The sequence below is a fragment of the Molossus molossus genome, unplaced genomic scaffold (assembly GCF_014108415.1).
Source record: "Molossus molossus isolate mMolMol1 unplaced genomic scaffold, mMolMol1.p scaffold_m16_p_1, whole genome shotgun sequence".
NCBI classification, from domain to species: Eukaryota; Metazoa; Chordata; class Mammalia; order Chiroptera; family Molossidae; genus Molossus; species Molossus molossus.
Genome location: NW_023425344.1, coordinates 188,515,668 through 188,535,071, shown reverse-complemented (window position 1 = coordinate 188,535,071; position 19,404 = coordinate 188,515,668). Strand labels below are relative to the sequence as shown.

Genomic DNA, 19,404 nt, shown 5'->3' with positions numbered 1-19,404 from the left:
CGAGCCACAGTGGCCGGGCTAATTTTCATGATACTTTATCTGTTTAAGAGAAGTATAGAAAAATAATTTGATCAATTTCAACATACTCTGAAGAGTTTATTGCTAAGGTTCACTTTTTATTTTTTTAAAATTTATCTTTATTGATAAAAGTATTGCAGATGTCTGTCCCTCTTTTCCCCCATTGACACCCCCAGCCCCCCACCCCTGCCTTCACTGCACTGTTGTCTGTGTCCATTGTTTTTGCATATATGCATATAAGTTCTTTGATTTATCTCTTCCCTTCCCTTTACCCCCCATCCCTCTGAAGTTTGTTAATCTGTTCCCCAATTCCATGTCTTTGGATCTGTTTTGTTCATCAGTTTAATTTGTTCATTAGATTCTACATATAAGTGAGATAATGTGATACTTGTCTTTCTCTGACTGGCTTATTTTGCTTGGCATAACACTTTCCATGTCCCTCCATGTCATCTCAAAGGGTAAGAGATCGCTTTGAAAGATCACTAATGTTCACTTTTAATAAATGACTAGTTTTGTTGGGAATTACATATGTCACTTCCTGAGCCCCTAGGCCTATGCTAATGTACATAGTTATATTAAATAATCATTAGCTCCATCTGGGTCCAGGCCAAGCCAAAAAAAGATGATGAAACAATTTATATTAGCCATAAATTTAATTTGGCATAATGAATTATGGAAAAATAATGATTACTATTTATTGGGTTCTTGCTATATGCTCATTGCTGTGCCAGGTGCTTTACATGCATTATCTCATTTTGTTCTCACAAGAGTCATCTGAATTAAGATGCTATCATTGAACTTTGACCTAGTTTTAATTTTCAGGTGACACAGAAATGAGAATGCTGTTGTTTATTTTTAAGGGAAGATACAGCTGTCTTTTAATACATGAAATTAACTTACTCATTTTGGAAATCAGTAAAAAAAATTTATAGCATTTAAAACTATACACACACATGCAATTTTTAAAAACCTTGTTTAAATCATCCTTCATAATTTATGAATGGAGTAATTCAGGAGAAATGTCAGGCAGCTCAACATTAATATAATAATTGTCATTCTCTCTTATATTATTGAAACAAACTAGTAGAACCTCCGCTTGGAAATATTTGGGAATTAGTTTGTTAATTTATGTACCCAATGATTAGAAGACTGTATTCCTTAAAATATTCTCTAATTCAAGTTTTCTACTAATTTGAATTCCTTTCACTGAATTTGAATTAATATGATAATGGCAGTAGGAGCAGGGTTCTTAAATTTTGTGTGAATCAGAATCATCTTAATACATTTGCTCCAGTTGTACCCCCATAGATTCTGATTGAGTAGGTTTGGGGTGGGACCCCGACATCTGTATTTTTAACATGCACCTAAAGGTGATTCTGAAGGCACACCAAATTTTAAGATTTTGGCCCCTATTTTGTTGTTGTTGTTGTTCAGATAGAGTGGGAGGAAGGGAGGGAGGGAGGGAGGGAAAAAGAGAGAGAGAGGGAGAGAAACATGGATGTGAAAGGGACACATAGAGTGGCCGCCACCCACACGACCAACCAGGGCTGGGGACAAACTGCAACCGAGGCACGTGCCCCTAGCAGGAACCGAACCCGGGTCTCTCTGGACCGCAGGCCAACTCTCTAGCCACTGAGCCAAACCAGCCAAGGCATGGCCCCTACTTTTTAATTTTTATATGTAATTTAAGATTTATTTAATTATTTATTAGGTGCATAGGTGAATCTCTAACAAGGACAAGCAAGATGTGAGAGAGAGGAATGGCTTTCTTAATAGCTTTAATAGTTAAATATATCTAGCTGCTTGCTACTTAATGTTTTTAGGAGTTGAATAATTAAGAAGCAGGCTTCAGGTAATTAGGATATAATTAAAACAAAAATGTGACATTGATGATGAAGACCAGATTTCTCATGTTGAGATAAGAAGAAATTTGTGTTGAGCAGTTTAAAAATAAAACCAAGTGGAATAAGTTTTCAGTCAGTAATATACAGACCCATTTGGGTTTCCTTACCTTAAGTTTTCCCTTATTTATATATACTATTATCTAACACATTGATTTCTGTTCACAAAGATTAGAAAAATATTTTAGATTATGGAATTCCTATGAAGTTATATATCTAAGAGATGCTGATCGGTGAGCGTTGATAAAATTATGGTTTAAAGATAATTATATTACCTCTGTTTATTAAAAGAATGAATTGTTTCAGGGTACTAAGTGTAGTTACCTACTTAAACTAATAGAATGCTTGTCTTTTAATTACCTCTAAGTTATGTAGTTATCTACTATATTTGCTGGAAGCTTCTGTTGTTAAGCTTGATAATCTTAGGAATTATACTTTTTTTTTTTTTTTTTTTTTTTATCCTCACCCGAGGATATTTTTCCATTTTTTGTACAGATAGAGTGGGAGGGAGAGAGAGGAAAGGAGAGAGAGAGAGAGAGAAACATCGACGTGAAGGGACACATCGAGTGGCTGCCACCCGCACGACCAACCAGGGCCGGGGACAAACTGCAACCAAGGTACATGCCCTTAGCGGGAACCGAACCCGGGTCTCTCCAGACCGCAGGCCGACGCTCTAACCGCTGAGCCAAACCGGCCAGGGCAACTTTTTTTTTTTTTTACTAATATTTCCTCTTCTACTATCATATTAGTAGTCTAATTTGCAGTCTAGTTTGGGCTCCTTTTTTCTCTTTAGTATTTTGGTCTTTTGCTTTATTGGATTTGTTACAGTAGATACCTAGCCAGTTAAGAGATTTAGCATCTGAAAATAATGTGCGAGTTCTGTGTTTAGGCACAATTGGACATTTTTTTTGACTGGCAAAGTTTGCAGAGGTTCTGTTAAAGTATACTTTGTTTTTTCCCCCCTTCCTCATGCTCTCTTCACTAGTTTTGGAAAAAGCAAGTATATTCCTGAAACATACATTTTTGAAGTGTTCTCACAGTGTATTTTCCTGTGCATAAAACTAAAGGGATTAAGCTTGTGACTGCTGATTTCTTTATTTTAGGCCAGCCCATTTTTTAAGGTACCTGAGCATGTACTCTATGCTAGATTCTTATGGTTTCTTGGGAGCACTTTGTCTTCTTATGTCTTTGGTTTCCTTATTTTTTCTTAAATTCCTTATCAGAGCACATCTTAAAAAGAAAGCTTTTTAGATGAAAGGCAAGAACTCTATTATTTTAATGACAGTTATTGCAAGTAGTGCAAAGATGAAAGTTCTTGGGTTGTGCCTTGATTGTGTGTGATCTCAGAAATTTCTTACAAATTATTATGCTTTAAAATAGTCACTATGTGTAGTTAGCATTCAACTAGAGCAAACATTTCTTTTTCATATGGATATTTTCTTAAAAAAATCAAAGCAATAGTTCATATGTTTGGAAACCTTAGTAGTTGTTCTATTGAATATATTACTATTTTATGTCCTACGTTTCATTTTATAATTATCTTCCTGAAATTTTCTTAAGTGCTTGGTGATAAAGCCTAATTATAGTGTAAGACAAACAAAAATGAGAGAACTCAAACCATAAAGGTTGTTTACTTATCTTTTGCAGTTTGTATTGTGACCCTTGGTTATCAAATAAAACAAAAAAAATAAAGAGTTGCAGCCAGGCCTGGTTCCATGAGTGCATCTCTGGAAACTAGGGGCCCAGTACTTACCTTGCCTCTCTCTGCAGTAAATCCTGCGGTCATTGATATCCATGATGTTCCACTGGGAGTTGATAGCAACTTAACATGTTTCAGAGCAACTGTGTATCTGCATGGTAGCACTTGAGAAGAGAATGATTTTTTAAATTATACTTTTGGTAAAGAGTTTCCTCAGATAACACATTAAAAAAAACCCCATATCATTTAGAAATAGTTTTTATGTCATTTCTTTTTTCAGAAGTAGTTATATTAAAACAGTTTTTATGTTGACAGTTTTCAAACCTATAGAAAAATTGGAGGATGAACTTTATAGCTTTCACCTGTATTCACCTACTTTAACATCTTGTCACACCTGCATGTTCACACACCACCACCCCCCCTTTTATTTTGCCATATTACCTGAAAGTAAGCTGCAGACCTCATGACACTTTATCTTTTAATACTTCAGCATGTATCTCTCAAGAATAAGGACAGCCTTTTACTCATTCATGTCTTCATTATATTTCCTAAAAGCATCAACATTAATTTAGTAACATTCTTGACATATGGTCCATAATTCAAGTTTCCCCATTTATCCCCAGTATGTCCTTTAAACTCTGTTTTTCATCCAGGATCCAGTCAGAGTTCACAAATTGTATTTGGTTTTTGTGTCTCTTTAGTCTCCCTCATTCTAGGACAATCCTACTGCCTCTTGTTCTTTATGATTCTGAAAGCTTTGTAGAGTCTAAGTTAGTTGTCTACAGGATCACTCACATTCTGGATTCATTTGTTTCTTAATAATTAGATCCAAGCCAAACATTTCCAGGGATATTTGGTAATTTCCTATTGCATCACATCAGGAAGCTCATAATGTCAGGCTGTCTTGATAATGACCACTTGGTGAAAGTGGTGACTGCCAGGTCTTCATAGGCACATTTTCTTCTTCCCAATGGATACTGATCTTCAATGTGATGCCTGAAGAACATTTAAGTATCTTGTTTCCTTAAAACATTTCACCAGTGTTTTTAACATCCACTAGGATGATAGATGATAATTTTGGGGGGTTACAATGATACTTTTTTGTACGCTGTTAATTAGATGTCATTTGCTATCAAGGAGATCTTTTCTCCTTTTTCATTAGGTATTATCATAGATAAGTGGATTTTTAAAACTTCAGTGTGTTATAATTCATTACTGTCATTCCTTTTGATGCTGTTTTACTAAAGTATAACATATATGCAGAAAAATGCATAGATCATAAGCATACAGTGTAATGAATTATCACAAAGTGATTGGTTTGGCATGTGTAATCATTGTTCAGTTCATAAATGGAAAGTATGCACTTGTCTGATTTACATCACTCTGCATTGGTTTTTTTGGTCAGATGTTGTCCACATTTTGCATTTAGTCACTGAAATTGCTGTGTAATATTCCAGTCTGATAATCTACCACAGTTTATGTATTTATTCTACTTTTGATGGATATGTGGTTTGTTTCAAGCTTTTGACTATTTTAAGTAAAGCTACAATGAGTGGTCCTGGGTTTGTCTTTTGGGATCAGTAGTTGGTCCTAGGCTTGCCTATAGGAAAACATTTTGGCACTGTTAACTTGTGGTTTCTTTACCCAGATAAATCCAGGGGTACAGTTTTCAGATGCTAGAATACTCTCCGAGCCTCTCATAAAATATTAAGAACATGGTTTTGGATTTTACTGATGTAAATGTTAATGTATTATACTATATGTTAATGAATTATTATACTATATTATAGATTACAATAACATTACAATATATTATTCATATGATATCAGATCTGCATGCCAGTTATTATCAAGGTAACTCCATTTCACATAACCCAAAAAGGAAATACTATTTATTCTGGCTACTTGAAAAATACAAATTTTCATGTTTTATTGGATATGGTTATGTTTATCAACTCATATGTACATGTAAATGGAATGTAACCACATATAAAATTATCTTTTGGATTGTGGATTTTATTAAGCAGGTTAACCTTTGTCATATTTGTGACCTTAAGAGATCTTATACATTTTGTACCTCATATAACTAAATGAAGAGAAATTGTTTATTTAAACACACACATGCATAGTTGTAACTTACTTATTATAAACTGTGGGACTTGTAGTCATAACGTTTACATAGATATATACAGCACTGCTGGAGACTAAAGTGTAAAACAATGTACAAGCTTTTCTGTGTAATAAAGAAGTAGGGAAAGCAAAGGTATTAGCAGAAAGAAACTTCTGTTTATACTTTTATGTATGTTCACTGATTTTCACATTTATATATTTTTTTCCAGTAGTGGCTACAGAGGAAGTAGTTACTGCAGAATCTGTGGATGGTGCAATTCAGCAAGTAGTTAGTTCAGGGGGTCAGCAAGTCATCACAATAGTTACAGATGGAATTCAGCTTGGAAATTTGCACTCCATTCCAACCAGTGGAATAGGTCAGCCCATCATTGTGACCATGCCAGATGGACAACAAGGTTGGTAGTAGGCATTTACATAAAGTTTGTGTTCATTCTCATTTTGCAGGAAATTGTGATATGTTTTTCAGAGCATTTATTTTGGCCTTAAAATTGTATTTTTGTAATGCCTTGCAACATACTTAATTTTATTTGGTTAGGTTAATATTAAAATTAGTTTGCTTTCTCTGTGTATATGCTAGGTGGAAAAAAGAATTGACCCCAAAGCATTCTGGTTGGAAAATGAGCTTAAAAAAATAATTCAAAATCATCATTGGATGATTAATTTCCTAGGCCCATTTAATGCCATTCAGATGTTATGTGAGCTTTTAAAAATAAAAGATTCACAAAGATTAGAAAACTATTGTAGTAGCCATGTAAGAAATGGCTACTTAAAAAAGTTGGACTTAAGATTTGTAGTAGGAATGTGGTGGCAACTTTTAGCGGCTTTATTGATAATTTTCCCATTTTTCCCCTCTCGGAAACCACAGAGAACAATAAGATGGTTGACACAGAAGCCCTAACTACAATTTCAGTGAATCTCAAAGGCTGAGAAAACCACAAAATTCCATATTTTAAGTGCTGCCAGAAACATCTAAGACCATTACAGCCAGGGCAAGAGAACTCACATGAAAACCCACAATGGTGCATCAAGAAAAGAAAAGGGTTGAACTTAGAAATCAGCAATAAATATACATTCCCAGCAAGGCAGGGCCCAGACTGCATAGAAAGTGCAGCGAGAGGGCTAAGGGAGAATGGGGCATGAACAGAGGAGGAGGCAGAAAGAGAAGGTGCAGAAAGTTCCTAGCTGATAAAGCATCACCCTGCAGCCATTCCCCGACAAAAAGTATGTACACACACATAACCTTTTAGAAAATGACTAGGATTGCAGAGACCATGCCTCTTCGTGGCCAGTGAAGGAATTATAGAAGGGAAGGGCTGGAGGTAGAAGTTCTCCCAAACTATGTTTGGTTTAGTGATAGAGGAGGTATGACACTATAGGAAATAGTTTGTCCCTGTAGCAGGACAGGAGGAGTCCCTTGACCTGCGAGGCCTGAGAGGCCTCTCTCCTGTTCTGCCGAAATCATCTGCTGATAGCTGGTCTAAGGTCTGGATCAGGCCCAGGTGCTTGCACAAAGCTTTAAAGAACTAATTCTAATTATACATAAAAGAAGAAAACTTGCAGAGTATTTGTATCAAGCAGATATAACATTGCTTCCAATTGCTGACATTTATACAGACGAATCTTATTGATGAACAGGAGGAAATAAATTCATAGTTTTAGATGGGAAGACTCACTTTCATGAAGCTCTCAATTCTTAAGTTAATTTGTAAGTGTAATGTGATATTTAAAAAAGAGTATATTAATTTGCTAGGGCTGTCATAACAAAATACAACAGACTGGGTGACTTGAACAACAAAATTTTATCTTCTCACAGCGCTGGAGGTTTGAAATACAAGATAAAGATGTTGACAGTTTTGGTTTCTTCTGAGACCTCTCTCTGACTCACAGATGGTTGCCTTGCTGTGTCCTCACGTGGCTATCCCTCGTCTGTGTGTATTGTCTGTGTCCTGGTCATCTCTTTGTATAAGGACACCAATCATACTGGATTAGGGCTCACCCACATGATTCCATTTTACCTTCTTCACTTCTTTAAAGTACCTATCTCCAAGCATTCTGAAGTACTGGGGGTACTTTGAGGGGACACAATTCAGCCCGTAACAAAGACCAACAGGTCTCTTTGTAGAAGTAGCCAGATTCTAAGTTTATATTGATAGGGGAGGAGAGAAGAATAAAAAGAAAGAAAACTCTAGTAAAGAAGAGCAATAAGAGGAACCTACTGAATATCAGAATAAACCTTTAAAGACTCCAAAACTTTAAAATGTATTAACTGACATGAACATATACATTGTAGACAGTTCAATGAAACAAAAGGTTCTCACATTTTTGAGTTGATTTATAAGTGTAACGTAATATAATATGAATTGAAAGAAATACAACACTTTAATTCTCATTATTTCTAATTTTGAAATTATATTGCACTAAATAAATATTAGTTTTACTTTTTTCATTTGTTTATATTTATAATGATAGTTTTAATGTCTTGACAAAAAACATTTAAGGCTGTGGAACAATTATAATCATCCCCATTGTTTATTAAGATGGTTTTTGCATGGTTTCAGTATGCATTGTCATTTTTATGGTCCTATACCACTATGTAAAGCAAGGACAATCTCTCTCTGTACAATTTACATTTATATAATGAGATACTAAAAATTGAGACAAAGTCCATCAACCCAGTAGAGAAACAAGCAAAGTGTATAAACAGACAACATTCATCATGATGTATCCACACATTATTATTCAGCTAAATAAAAGAAAGCTCTCTATGTACTGGTGAAAGATACCTTAGATATATGAAGTAAAAAAAAATTGCGGAATGAGGTATCTATTGTATGTATGTTTGAATGTATGTTTTATAAGTGTTCTACCTTTTGTGTAAGAAAGAAAAATGAGAATGTATGTTCATGTTTGTTTTTACATAAATTAACATAAGAACAGTACACAAGAAACCAATAAAAGTGATTATTTGTGTTAGGAGTGGAGTGAGACCTCAAAATATGCTTGTTAAATATTGTTTTGATTTTGAGCCATGTGAATGAATATATTATATATAACATTAAAAAAAAAGTAGGTACTCAAACAATGAATAGTTTGCAGTTAAAAAGCAAGAAGGTGAAGACGAAGATGGACATCTTCAAAAAACATCAGTGTTTTGAAATGATTGTTTTGGAATATAATTTATTTTAGATGAGTTGCATCAACAATGTTGACTAGTTTTATTTCTACTAAACCTTTCTGAAAATGAAGTAATGTATACATTTTTTCATTTTAGTATTAACAGTACCAGCAACCGATATTGCTGAAGAAACTGTTATAAGTGAAGAACCACCGGCTAAGAGACAATGTATCGAAATAATTGAAAACCGGGTGGAATCTGCAGAAATAGAAGTAAGGAGTCTTTTACCCGGTGTGTTTTGCTGCAGTCATCCAAAATAAATTCAATTTACTTTTCTTTATTTTATTTTTGTCTTTTATATTTATTACTGACCATGTTATTTTGATACAGAAAGTACATAGTATTATTTTGTTTAATTTTTGCTTTATACATATAGCAAGCCCTCAATAAATAAATATTGAATGACTGAATGAATGAGTGAAGAATTTGTTTGTAACAAAGTCTGCCATCCTGGTAACATTGGAATGTCTTTGTTTCTTGCACTCCATCCTTTATTTTCCATTAACTTTACATACATCATTCTCACAAGTCACTAAAAGAAATATCACTGTATATTGACTAAAAAATTTTTTTTCTTTTAAAAGTGAAATGCAAATGCCTATTTGGACTGGAGGATCCTTTTGAAGAAGGTTGATATTTGTCAACTGGGTTGTTTGTTATAAAGCTGTAGATAATTGCTTATTTTACGTAATAAGTCCTTTAAAGAAATTAAGTGTAGACTAGCTCTCGACAGGATTCAACTTTTTTACCCTCTCCCAAATTAGATTGTAAATGTAAACCAGTGTGTAAGTGTAACCAGACCTTAATTACCTCACATGACTGTAAATAAAATTATGTCCCTCAAATTGGATATTAGCTTATATCAAATGAAAATAAAATTATTCAAAAAGTTATTTTGGAGTTTTCATGAGAATTGAAAAAGTTACATACCCATTATACACAAATTCATAATATCTGATATATGTGAATAGTAATGGTCATTATTTAAGGTTCTTGTTATAGGAAAGAGGATTTGAAAAGTCAGTAGAAGGCAACATAATTCTGACTGATGACAATTAGAAAATACCCTTGCCCAAATTCATTTAAATGTAAGACTGGTATGTCATTGACCACAATCACAAAGAATTTTTGAGTTGAAAATATTATCTGGTTCAACTAGTAACCAGGATATTTGGTAAAATTATCACTTTAATTACTGAGGGTGAGTTGTTTTATTTCTTCAGAATTTAAAGTGATATTCAACACATTAAAGTTCTTCAAACTAACAATTTATTCCATTGAACAGTATCATATACTTAGTAGCAATCTTTTAAATATCTTCCAATATGTCAGATGATCTTGTTTTCTGGCATATAAGGTGAAAATATTTTGCCATGTACTTTGCTTTAACTATTTAATAAGACATTATTTTAAAATTACTTGAATTTTTAAAAATCGTCACCTGGGGATATGTTTATTGATTTTAGAGAGAGAGATAGAGACAGAAACATTGTTGTGAGAGAGAAACATCAATTGGTTGCCTACTGCACACTCCCCGACTGGGGATAGAACCTGAAACCTAGGTCTGTGCCCTGACCAGGAACTGAACCCACAGCCTTTTGATATACAGGATGATACTCTAACCAGTTGAGCCATTGGCCAGGGCATTACTTGAATTTTTACTAAACATAAACTTACTAAGTTCAGTCAGTTGTGTTTTTAAAATATTGAATGTGCAGCCTGCAGCTTTATTTATATAATGTGAGAGATGCTGTTTTCCTCAAAGTTCCACCTGATTCCTCTCTTACAGTCTTTCAGAGACCAGGAGGGAATAATGCAAATTACAGGGAAGTATGAATTGAGGTATATAAATTAACAACAACCACAGAGATAGAACTTCAGGGGATAGAGTTTTAACTTGGTATAAAGAAGAGTGTTGGCTTGTTTTGTTTTTAGTAATTAGAGCTTTCTGGTGATGGAAATCTTATTCTCCATCAACAGAAATGTTCAAGCCGAGGTTGGATGATGTCTTAGAGCTATTACAGAGACCTTGAAGTGAGTTTAGATGGTAGAGGTGGGCTGGGAGAGTGAATGAGGAGACCTCTAGTGTTTTCATCAAACCACGTAATTATTTCCTTATAACACATGAAGTGGTCCTTTTGCAGTTATTTTCTTAGATAACCAATAGAGTTGTCTTGGGTCAGATTTTTATACTTCTCTCTGACAGTTTGGCCATTCACCCAAAAAGTCTAAGGCAGTGGTTCTCAACTGGGGCAGTTTTGACCCCAGGAGATATTTGGCAATGTCTGGAGACATTTTCGGTTATCGCGACTAGGAGCATGCCACTGATATTTGCCATGGGATGCCGCTAAACACCCTACAACGATACACAGGACAGGAAAACTGCTGCAAAGGAATTAAAAACGTAACTCATCACACAGAATCTAACATGTTTGGGTTTCTCCGTGTGTCCACAACTACCAGAGTGGCTATCTATAAAGAAGGTGTTAATAATATAGGGTGCCCCCCCCCAAAAATGTATATACAAAAAAGTGTAATTATAATGCCAGTGTTTATTCAAATACATTTTTGGGGGATACCCTGTATTGATGCCCTAGCTGGTATGGTTCAGTGGTTAGAGCGTTGGCCCATGCACCAAAGGGTCTTGGATTTGATTCCTAGTCTAGGGAATGTACCTAGATTGCAGGTTTGATCCCCGGCCTGGTAGGGGCGCATGTGGGAGGCAACCAATCAATGTGTGTCTCATGTCGATGTTTTTCTCTCCCTCCTTCTCCCTCCCTTCCTCCTTTCCTCGCTATAAAAACCAATGGAAAAAATATCATGAGGTGAAGATTAAAAAAAAAAAAATATATATATATATATTTACAGTTTCCCAGTTAACATTGGAGATGTTTATCAATAATCTCTAGAAAAATTGTTTAAATTGTAGAAAATTTATTGTAAATATGGCTTTTACATCTGCATTATAGCAATATAGGAAACCAAATAGGTTTATTTTTTCATAGGGAAAGTATGAATAAAATCAAATTACAATAATTATACTTTATCAACCCTTGATATTACTGTACAATACATTTTTGGAAGAAATATGCTGAGTTTGGATTTCTTCCATAAATAAACATTGGCCTATTCTGAATTGAAGTTAAAACTGTTCTTTGTACATATGGGAGGAAGGAGATGACAAATTTTTCTATTATTGTGTAAATTCAAGAAATACATTTACTTTTTCTTTGCCATGGAGATTATAGATGAATATGTTTATTAGCAAGTTTTGGTTACTTTATTTAATTTTATTTCATTGTATTGATTTTGAGACAGAGAGGGAGAGAGAGAGACAGACAGGCAGGCAGACAGACATCAGTGAGAGAGACATAGTGATTGATTGCCTCCCGTACTACCCCAACCGGGACCGCGGGTGAACCACAACCAAGTTACATGCCCTTGGCCAGAATCAAACCCGGGACTCTTTGATCCAAGGGCAGATGCTCTAACCACTGAACCAAACCAGCCAGGGCAAGTTTTGTTCATTTTTAATGAACAACTTCTATCTTATCCAGTGATGGATTGGGATCCTTAGAGTTCGTTAAAATATTGATTTCTATAAACTTTATACAATGTTTCATTTGATACAAATTTTTTCAGTCTTTTTTCCTTTGTTTAATAAATAACCTTTTGATCTACCAAAGTTTAAAATTTGTTATAGTCATATCCCTTTTTTGATAATTTTTTTCTCTAGTGCTGGAGTAGGCAAAGTTTTTCTGTAAAGGGCCAGATAGCGACTAATTTTGGCTTTGGGACCTATATAGTTTGTGTTTTGCTGCTTAGTTCTATCATTGTGGCAGGTTAGCAACCATAGACAATTTGGAAGTGAGTAGGTATGGCTGTATTTCAGTAAAACTTTATGAAACCAGGTTCATAGTTGGCCGATGGCAGTTAGAAAATTGATGCTTACACAGAAGCAAATGGACAGCTCACACACTTGACCAGTTTCTTTCCTTGTTAAAAGCAAAACAAAACATTTAACAGTTAAGAATATGGATCTGGAATCAGATTTAGATTTGAATTATATTTTATAATTTTCTGATTGTGTGATATTGGTTGAGTTAATTTCACCTTTCAAGACTTGGCTTCCCCATCAGTAAATAGCACCCACATTATCAGGTTGTTATAAGGCTTGAAGGAGAGTACGTGTGAATGACTAGTACAATGTTAGGCATATAGTAAGTGCTCCGTAAATGATAATTACTACTGAAAGCAGAATTCAAGAATCTTGTTTGAAAATGAAAAACCAAATTCAAGTTTTTCCTTGCTCTATTCCATTATCCAGTGTAGTAGTAATATATTGCTTGGGTTTGCAGTTATGTAAGATAAATATCTTTTATTGCTACCAAAACTTATCAGAATTTATTTTTCTTGGAATTCTTCAATGTTAGACTGTTAAAGGAAAAACACTTCAGTATTACATATTAGCTAGCTAAAGTATGTTTATTTTAAAATGACAAAATTCTTTTTATTGTGGTTTTATTGCAAAAGGTCAAAGCCATTGGATTGGCATTTCTATTTAAATATAAATCTCAAATATCTGTCCGTTGCACTATATATATGTGAAACAACCAAATTACTGTTTGCATTAAGGAAGTGTCTTACATGAAACATATGTTCAGTAAATATTTGACAAATGAATTTGGAAACAGGATCTTTAGAGTAAAATAGGAGCTAATATTTTCCACTATTTAGAGACGTTTATTTATTTTGAAAAGTGAGATCTCAAAAAGGTTCTTTCCTATATTTCTGAGAGGTAAAAGATGAGAACATAAACTTTAATAATGTCAACTATGCTTTCAGTGTATATTAAGATATATTCTAATTGAAATAAAAATACAATAAGGAGAATAGGATTAGAGTGTATTCACTGTTAACTGTTTACTTCACTCAATTTGCTCTTTATCTTTTGAAATTGTGAACCCCTTGCTGTTTCTAAATATTAACAAATAGCCAATACTAGAAGAGACTTTAGTATATCTGTTCCAATATTTCCTACCAAATCAGGGCAAGTTTTTTTTTTCTTTATCCTCACCCAAGGACATTTTTACACTTATCTTCAGATAGAGTAGGAGGGAGAGAGGGAGGAAGAGAGAGAAACATCGATGTGAGGGAGACACATTGACTGGATTGCCATCCACATAACCCCAACTAGGGCCGGGGACAAGCTGCAACCGAGGTACGTACCCTTAGCGGGACTCTGGTCTGCAGGCCGACACTAACCGCTGAGCCAAACCAGCCAGGGCCAGGGCAAGTTTTTATCCATATCCAAAACTTTGCCTACCAAAAGATCTTATATGTTAACACGTGAATTTTTAAAACATTTATGAGTGGCTGTAAGTGCTCCTGCTGAGGGTTGCTGGTGGGAAGCAGCACCCAGCTCTCACCCCTCCCACTAGTATGCTCAAAGTCTCCCAGAGTCACCGCCAGGGGACTGGCACTGATTGCTTACATGAGGCTCATCTTTTGGGTGTTCTTTCTGACTTGTTCCCACTCTGTCATCTTGCCTGGAGTATGAGGGTAAGAAGTGGGTAAGAAAGGGGTAGCGGGGCAGGGCTTGGGCATTTCTTCAATTGGAGATGAAGGGCACACCTTTCTTCTTGTCCATTTTGTGTAACTGGAAGATTTGAAGACTGCTTATGTAACCAGTCACTCTCATATTTGATGAATCCATGGGAAAAATAAATGTTAGATGTAGCTTTATTCCCAGTATGGGGAGGGGAGTGGGATTACAGGAAGGCAGGACTATTCAGTATGCTCCCCCTGGTGAACCATGTGAATAGGAAGAAGGAATGTTGGTATTCCCCTGGAAGAGTCAAGGGGGCAGGGGATGAGACTCATACTGTCCTTTTCCCCAGCACGATGCTGACCCCTTGTTTTCAGTTTCCTCTGGTCAAGTGTCTTACCTGGTGTGAGTGTGGCCTTTCTTATGATGAACAGTCTTACCCTCAGCCCCCACCACACTAATAGGTCCGGGCCTCTGTGATTTGTTTGAGCTCGGGCGTGTGCAGGGTGAGCTTTTGTCCATGTGCTTACTAGAGGTATGGGAAAAGAACCTTTGAAATGTTTTTCCTTAGGCAACTGAACAGAGGCAGAATGAGGAGGAGGACCAGATTTGTTTCAGCTCTCAATTTATTGAGGAACTTAATACATCTATTTTATACCTGAATAAAATAGTCACAATAGAGATTACTATTGTATTGATGTGTAAACTGGTATAACTTAGGAAACGCTAATTTAGACCAGCACTCATCATTTTAGAGATGGGGAATCTCGCTTGCTATCATAGAGAAAGATAGTTTTAAAAACAGTTATATTAGAATTTCATAGACCCGACTCCTTACTGTGTTACCATGGGAAAGCTACATCATCTCTGAGCATCATTTTCCTCATCTGTAAAATGGGCATGATATCTATCTTAGAAGCTTGTCTTTGGGAATCATCTTGTTTTGTCATAGAATCGGGTGTTCAATAAACACTGTTTATAAGTATTACTTTTAGACAAAAATGCAGATAAAGATGTGAAGAGGATGATTGTGTATTTCCTTCTTAAAGTTCTTCATTGGTTACTGTAGTACATATAAAAGTACAGGTCCTATTTGGGTTCATTATGTTAGTCTTATTTCTAATTAGGGCATAATTTCCTTGAGGTCAAAACCGTAATCTGTATCTCACAGTGTGGAGCACAAAATTCGGGGCTTTAATTATTAATGAATTGGTGGAAAAGGCAAGATGTCTAGGAAATATCTTCAATAAGTGACTACTTTCAGCTACTACGGATTTTTTTGTTAGAGGATGCGTGCATGTAGATGCTAGTTAACAATGTATTTGTGCAAAAATTGAAAAACAAACTTTCTTTTTTAATTAGGAGAGAGAAGCTCTTCAGAAACAGCTGGATGAAGCAAACCGAGAAGCACAAAAATACCGGCAGCAGCTTCTAAAGAAAGAACAGGAAGCAGAAGCATACCGACAGAAATTAGAAGCTATGACTCGTCTTCAGACTAATAAAGAGGCTGTTTAATTGAAATGGACATGTTGTTTGAATGTACGTTTGGTGAAGAAAGAATACAATCTTGAACTGTACACATTAAGGTGCAGTCATAGGAAGACAGAATGATAGAAGAGACTACAGATTGATAATTGGACTTAAGCCATGCGGTCTGAATTCTTGTAACATAAAACTTTCGAAGTTGTCAAATGTATTTAAAATTGAATTTTGTAAATAGTTTTTGTTGTTTTTTTTTTACAGTTCTAAATGAGTTGATAAAGATTGTTGAAGAGATCCAAAAACACAATAAGCCACTGTTTTTGTGAATTCTTTTTGATTTTAGTATGAACCTAATTTCTCAGAAAACAGACAGTTTTAAGGGTGATCGTTGTTTAGACCAAATGTTGTGTAATAATTATGTGGTGGACTGATGCTGGAATTACTCTTGTAGGTATAAACTTCTATATGAAGAGAAGATTTCTCCTGGGAAATCTTTGTACAGCTTTAAGTTGTCTCAGATTCTCTGAAAACATTTTTTAGAAAACAAATTTTTATATTTGTTCAACTTCAGCTATATACCCAAGTAGATTTACATGTATATGAAGCAAATATTTTTTAAACTTTGTGTTTGTACATATCCTGCATGTTTTATAATTTCAAAATGCATCACTTGCATAGGTGTTTTTCCCACAAAGATGATGAAAGTTACTAGGGAAAATGTAACACCTTTTATTCTGTAGGTCATCTTAGCTAAGTAAACTAGCAGCTGGTTTTATTGACATGATAGTGTTCTTGGAAGGAGCAGCTTACAAGATAACTTGAATTTGCAAACTACAAAATCTATGCTTTTTTTTGAAAATTTCATAGTGGGGACGTGAAACTGTATTCTGTGCCTTCCATCATGATTTCCACATGAAAGCACTTTAAGACAGTACATTTTAAGATAATGTTTTTTGAAAACTCAGAGCATATGGGTTTCTGAAATATTTCATGGACTCATTCCCCGCCCTCCCCCAGGAAATTATTCTTATGGAAAAAAATGCTTTTGTATGTAGAACAAGAACTTTTTGTACTACAGTGATGCTATAGATATGTCTACCATAACTTCTGCCTTCCCCCGTGAAAGCTGTGTGTCTGTGCTGTCACTTGCTCTCATCACAATGTTGTTGAATTCCACAATGTATGAACATTACACTCTGACATGCTCTTCATTCTTCTTTGTAAAATGTAACTTCAGACCTTTTTTTTTTTTTTTTTGCTTTATTTCTTGCATTAATATTTTATTGCTTTATGAAAATGTTTAACCCTAAGGCCCTCCTAGATTATCTATACTGTATAAAGAAGCAGTTACCCTTAAAACTACTCTGGCCTACTTTTCTATTTTACAATTAAATATCTTTTCCACATATATTCAGTGTAGACTTGTATTTTGACCACATTTTATTCACACATTAAAATAATGCTTGTTCTGTGTATTAAAGCCATATTCCACCATATGAAAAAAAAAATTCTTCACACTGTGTCTTAAAAGTCCTTGGGCCCTGGCCAGTTTAGCTCAGCAGTTAGAGCATCGGCCCACAGACTGAAAGGTGGTGGGTTCGATTCTTGGACAAAGGCATGTGCCTGGGTTGCAGGTTCAATCCTCGGGCCCGGTCGGGGTGGCGTGGGAGGCAACCAATCGATGTGTCTCATTGATGTTTTTCTCTTTCCCCCTCCCTTCCACTCTGAAAGAATCAGTGGAAGAATGTCTTCTTGTGAGGATTAACAACAATAAAAAAGTCCTTGAGAATTTGTTAATTCTCTCACTGTAGCTATCAGACCAGTGGTTAAAGTAGTAAAAATATCTGTGAACTATCAGCCTGATAGTTGCTATTTGGAAACTCTTAGAAAGGTTTTAGGGCAAATTTAAGAACTGTCAGGAAGAGCCCTGGCCGGTTTGGCTCAGCGGTTAGAGCATCAGCCTGCGGTCCTGAGAGACCCGGGTTCGGTTCCCGCTAAGGGCATGTACCTCGGTTGCAGTTTGTCCCCGGCCCTGGTTGGGTCATGTGGGTGGCAACCACTCGATGTGTCCCTTTCACATCGATGTTTCTCTCTCTCTCTCTCCCTCCCACTCTACCTGAACAAAAAATGTCCTCGGGTGAGGATAAAAAAAAAAAAAAAAAAATCTGTCAGGAAGAGAAAAAAACTCTTTCAGCCCAGCCGGAGTGGCTCATTTGGTTGAGCGTTGACACCAAAAGGTTGCAGTTTCAATTCTTGGTCAGGACACATGCCGGGGTTTCAGGCTATGGAATTTTTGTCAATGTTTCTCTCTCCCTGCCCATCCCTTCCTCTTTATAAGCATCTCCTCAGAAGAGAATTAAAAAACAATTAAAAAACGTTTTCAGGTTTACATTAAATTTGACATGAATTTTAAATAATCGAAATCTGTGCATTTTGCAAATGCCAGGCCATATTTTCAGTAGCATGAAGCTACTTTTTCTATGTCTGCTTTTCATTACTTTATTGCATTTATGGAATTATGTTAGGCAGGATGCCCTGACAGGCAGTGTTGAAGCAGAGAAGGGCCAATGTGTTCAACCCAGAGGGCAACCACTGTACAGTCTTGCCTCCAGACTACCTTGGTCCTGAGGAAACTTGAGACTGTTAGAAACAAACTTCTTAAAGCTAATTTAATGCCTTTGATTTCCAGTTTCCTGTTCTGCTAGAGACTTACCTGGTGCAAGAGAGCATTTTGATCTATAATAGCATGGCATAGATGGGAGAAAATAACTGGTATTTAAAAGGAGTAAGTCTATAGTAGTATCAGATGGATAGTCAGATGTCTTTGGGGGACGTTCACTTTTTTTTTTTTTTAATCCTCACCCAAGGACACTTTTTTGGCATAGAGCAGGAGGGAAAGAGGGAGGAAGAGAGAGAGAGAAACATTGATGTGAGAGAGACCCATCGAGTGGTTGCCACCCACATGACCCCAACCCGGGCCAGGGACAAACTGCAACCGAGTTATGTGCCCTTAGCAGGACCGAACCCGGGACTCTCTGGTCTGCGGGGTGATGCTTTAACCGCTGAGCCAAACCAGCCAGGGCTCACTTTTTTGATATCTGATTGTTATGTTGGACTCGTGTAAATCCTCAGTCATCTACACCGGATTCACTGTCCTATGAAATCATTTAGACAGAAATGATAACTAATGGGTTGCCTTTTTCTTTTTCTTTCCCTTTTTAGCTCCTGTTTTCAACGGGGCCAGTAAAGCTTTGCATTCTAATCATTCTCAGTGGTGTTCTGAGCAGAGGATTAAAAGAGTTTACAGAATAAAGCAATATAAAAGTTTTCAGAAATTCACACTTAATGTGTTTCCATTATGTAATGATGGATTTGCCACATTAATCATTAATTGTTTCCTTTTATGTGTCAACAAACCACCTTCTAGAGCAGCCTTTCTCGATGAGGGTCC

The 19,404-nt window shown here is 35.8% G+C and overlaps 1 protein-coding gene across 6 annotated transcripts in view; it reads left to right on the top strand.

The window, feature by feature from the left end:
* GABPB1 (GA binding protein transcription factor subunit beta 1) overlaps positions 1-17,361 on the top strand; it is a 66,111-nt gene extending 48,750 nt beyond the window's left edge. Inside the window, exons 7-9 of one of the 6 annotated variants that reach the window (XM_036265595.1) lie at positions 5,958-6,143; positions 9,020-9,135; positions 15,834-17,361. In XM_036265595.1, coding sequence (XP_036121488.1) covers positions 5,958-6,143; positions 9,020-9,135; positions 15,834-15,986 — 455 coding nt within the window. In that variant the 3' untranslated portion in view covers positions 15,987-17,361. The remainder of the gene's footprint in view (positions 1-5,957; positions 6,144-9,019; positions 9,136-15,833) is intronic. The other 5 variants (XM_036265586.1, XM_036265557.1, XM_036265578.1 and 2 more) reach the window with 5 other exon arrangements.
* Positions 17,362-19,404: the final 2,043 nt, after the last annotated feature.